At 47.8% G+C, this 4,298-nt stretch overlaps 1 protein-coding gene across 1 annotated transcript; it reads left to right on the forward strand.

Annotated features, from left to right (window-relative positions):
• Positions 1-2,870: 2,870 nt before the first annotated feature.
• Positions 2,871-4,240, forward strand: LOC145718534 (adenylate cyclase type 1-like; the record flags this gene model as incomplete). Its single annotated transcript, XM_081810033.1, has 3 exons — positions 2,871-3,065; positions 3,238-3,335; positions 4,156-4,240. Coding segments are annotated over 3 exons (378 nt in total), but the record flags the coding sequence as incomplete, so codon positions are not given.
• Positions 4,241-4,298: the final 58 nt, after the last annotated feature.

Raw genomic sequence — 4,298 nt, forward strand, 5'->3', positions numbered from 1 at the left:
GATCTCCTGTTGAGTTTGTAGGTGTTCAGAATGGTTTGATCCCTATCCAGCTGAATTCCTTAGAGGAGACGAAATCCAGGTCTCCTACTCCTCCGCCATCTTGCTCCGCCCCCCCCCCCAAGTCCTTATTTTCTGTCCACGTATTTTTCTCTTCTTTTTTTTTGGAAAAATGTCTGTCTTGCTTTCTAATCTGAGTGACTTCTTGGTACTGTTGACCTTTGAGAGTTCTTCAAATTCTGGATCTGATTCTTCTGTCAGATGTGTGGTTTGTACGTGTTTTCTCCCAGCGTGTGGCTTGTCTTTCACAGGACAGATGTTTTAAATTTTGAAGATGTCCAATTTACTGATATTTTTTCCTTTATGAACTGTGTTTGGTTTTGGTGTTGCAAGAGATCTTTAAGTAGCCCAAACCCCAAAGATTTTCACCTTTCTTCTAAGAGTTTATACTTACATGTTTTATAGTTAAACCTGTGGTGTGTTTTGAGTTAATCTTTTATAAAGTGTGAGGTTTAGGTCAAGATTTACTTTTTGGGGGGCGCCTGGGTGGCTCAGATGGTTGAGCATCTGCCTTCAGGTCAGGTCATGATCCCAGGATCCTGGGATCAAGCCCCACGTTGGGCTCCTTGCTCAGTGGGGAGTCTACTTCTTCCTCTGCCTCTCCCTCTGCTTATACTCTCTCTGTCTCTCTCTCCCTCTCAAATGAATAAATAAAATCTTAAAAAAATAAAGATTTACTTTTTTTGCATGTGGACGTCCATTTGGTCCAGCGCCATTTGTGGAAACGACTGTCCCTCTTCCATTGAATTGCTTTTGCATTTTAGTCAAAAATCATTGACCATACTTGTGTGAGGCAGTTTCTGGGCTCTCTAGGGTGTTCTGTTCCTCTGAGAACACCCTACTGTCCTGATCAAAGGAGCTATACAATAAGTTTTAACATTGGGTTGAGTGATTTTAAGAAAAAGAATGAAGGGGGGGAAATTGGAGGGGGAGACGAACCATGAGAGACGATGGACTCTGAAAAACAAGGTGGGAGGATGGGTTAGCCTGGTGATGGGTATTAAAGAGGGCATGTTCTGCACGGAGCACTGGGTGTTATGCACAAACAATGAATCATGGATCACTACATCAAAAACTAATGATGTAATGTATGGGGATTAACATAATAAAAAATTTAAAATTAAAATAAAAAAAAAAGAAAAACGTCTTCTAATCCATGAGCATGGGTATTCCTCCTTGTATTGAGATCTTTGATTTCTTCCATCAGTATTATATAGTTTTCAACATACAAGTTGTGTACGTGTTTTGTTAGAGTTGTACCTAGGACTTCATTTTTTCCCCCGTGATTATAAATGGCACTGAATTTTAACTTTGGTCTTCACATGCTGATTATTAGTTTAAGAAATACCTTTATTTATTTACTTATTTATTTTTAGAGAGAGAGCGCATGTGCGGGAGCAGGGGGAGGGGCAGAGGGAGAGAGAGAACCTCAAGCTGACTCTCCACTGAGCACGGAGCCTGACGCAGGGCTTGATCCCACGACCCTGAGGTCACAACCTGAGCCAAAACCAAGAGTCAGACGCCTAACTGACTGGCCACCCAGGCGCCCCAGTAAATACCCTTTTTATGTTTATCTTGTTTCCGGTGACCTTGTGGATTTCATTTGTTCTAGGGCTTTTCCTCCCCTTGGAATTTTCTATGTAGACCATCCTGTCATCTGCAAATAGGGCCAGTTTTAGTTCTTTCTTTCTAATATTTGCCTTTTATTTCCTTTTCTTGCCCTATTGCAGTGTTTGCAGTCTCTAGCACCGCTGAAAGTCAGGGGGAAAGCACTCCGTTTTTCACCAGAGACTATGACGCTAGCTATCGGTACTGTGTAGATCTTCACCAAGTTGGGGAATTTCCCCTCCCTCCCTAGTTTTCTGATCATGTTTATCAAGAATGTGTATTGGATTTTGTCAAATGCTTTCTCTGTATCAATTGACACAACCATGGGATTTGTTCATATGGTGTTAATATGGTGTAGGCATCGACGTACAAATATGTAAAAAGACTTGCATCTCTAGAAATGGTTATGGTGTATGCTGCTATTTATATACTGCTGAATTCTGTTTGCTGACATTTTGTTAAAGATTTTAGCATCAGTAGTGAAAGAGATGGCCTGTGGTGTTCCTTTTTTTGTATTGTCTTGGTCTGATCTTGGTATCAGGATAATACAGACTTTATAAAGTACATTGGAAGGTGTTACCTTTTCTATTTTCTGGAAGATATTGTATAGAATTGGTGTTAATTATTTAAATGTTTAGTAGAATGTCTCCAGTGAAACTCTCTGGGCCTGGAGATTAATTTTTCAGGAGTTTTACGGTTATGAATTGACTTTCTTTAGTAATTACAGGGCTAATCTAATCTTTCGTGTTGGGTGAGTTGTGGTTATGTGTTTTGAGTAGCTTTTTGATCTGAGTTGTCAAATCAATGTGTATAATTGTTCACAGAAATTCCTTGTTACCTTTTTGATGTCTGCAATGTCTGTAGTAGAATCACATTTCATTCCCGAGTTTATCGCCTTTCTCTTTTTTTCTTTGTCATGCCTGCTAGAGATTTGTCAACTTTATTGATATTTTAAAAGAACCAATCTCTGTTTTATTGCCCTGTGCTGGGTACCGCCCCCATCCACATGGGGTGCCACATGAATGTCACGTGCCCCCATTTGCAGACGTGGGAGTCCCAGGCGGGGTAGCTGGGACTGCATGCAGCCCCGAACCCGGCCCCCCAGACTGCAGTGGGCGAGCACGCAGGCTGGAGGGAGCATGAGAGCTTCTTCTTCAATAAGTGGAGGATTTGCTAACATTTCTTTCTTTCCCCCGTGGCTGCAGCGGAGGGCGTTGAGAACTGCGTCGGAAAAACTCAGAAACCGCTCGTCCTTCTCTGCAAACGTCGTCTACACCACCCCGGGCACGCGCGTCAACAGGTACATCAGCCGCCTCCTGGAAGCCCGCCAGATGGAGCTGGAGATGGCGGACCTGGACTTCTTCACCCTGAAGTACAAGCAGGCTGAGCGTGAGCGCAAGGTGGGTGACCAGGACCTCAGGAGCACAGAGAACCCCGGGGGCCCCTCGGCCGTGGCCCCCCGCCCTTGCTCTTGTTGACGCGGCTGTGGTTCCTGGTCCCGGGTGTCCCCGGGGGACCCCGCGTGTCTCCCAGTGGCCGCAGCCACTGATGGTGGGTCTCGGTGTCCCCTAGTACCACCAGCTGCAGGATGAGTCTTTCACCAGTGCCGTCGTGCTCGCGCTCGTCCTGGCCGCCTTGTTCGGCCTCGTCTACCTTCTCATCATCCCGCAGTAAGTGTGGCGGGCCCCGTGGTCAGCGGTCGGGGGAGAAGGGCCGGGGGTCCCTTCCATGTCCGCTGGCATCTCCCCCGTGGTCCCCAGCTCGCGGGGATGGTGCCGGCCACGGCCAGCTGTCCGCGGGCTCCAGGGAGCCGGGAGGGCAGGCCCTGGCGGCCCACGTGTGGGGCACTCGCTCCCAGGTTCTCCGTTGTCGTGCAAACAACCCTAAGACACCAGCCGTTCCCAGCGTTTCCATCCACACAACGTGTACCCTTGACTCCAGGACGGATTTCGAGGGAGAAAATGCACATTGGTTTCTGGGTGTGCGTCATTTTCAGATACGTCAAAATGAGGAAAAGTGGCCTCTGGAAAAGAAGAGAAGTGTAGTAATTGAATAATATTCAGTTATGCTAAGTCAAAGTGAGCTTGCAGTGTTTGTTTTTGATGGGAAGATGCATTTTCCTTCCAGACAGACAGCTTTCTTGACAAGACCTCCCTAGCGGAGTTGTTCCCCTGTGAGTTTCCGGAGTTTCCAGAAAGCACAGGAAGCTGCCCCGTCCCCGGACACTGGGAACACGGTGACCACCTGATGGCCCTGTGTGGGGATTCAGCTTTTTCTACAGAAGCTGCTCTCAGATGACATCCAAGGGGAGGGCAGCATCCAGGGGCCTGTCCTTCAGGAGGGAGGACCTCGTGGCAGACCCAAGTGGATAGAAGTCGGGGTGGAGACAGGAAGGGACTTGGTGGAGAGGTCAGGCATTGGAATTGCAGGCTCTTCTTGGGCACACCTTGCTGCGCCCAGCCCGCAGTGAGCCTGTGTCTTCTGTCCTAGGAGTGTGGTCGTCCTCCTGCTGCTGGTGTTCTGCATCTGCTTCCTGGTGGCCTGTGTCCTGTACCTGCACATCACCCGGGTCCAGGTGCGTGCGTGTGCGTGCGTGTCCCGTACCTGCGCATCCCCCGGGTCCAGGTGCGTGC

Source organism: Leptonychotes weddellii, unplaced genomic scaffold, assembly GCF_054177405.1.
Source record: "Leptonychotes weddellii isolate Sample4059 unplaced genomic scaffold, ASM5417740v2 HiC_scaffold_17064, whole genome shotgun sequence".
NCBI lineage: Eukaryota > Metazoa > Chordata > Mammalia > Carnivora > Phocidae > Leptonychotes > Leptonychotes weddellii.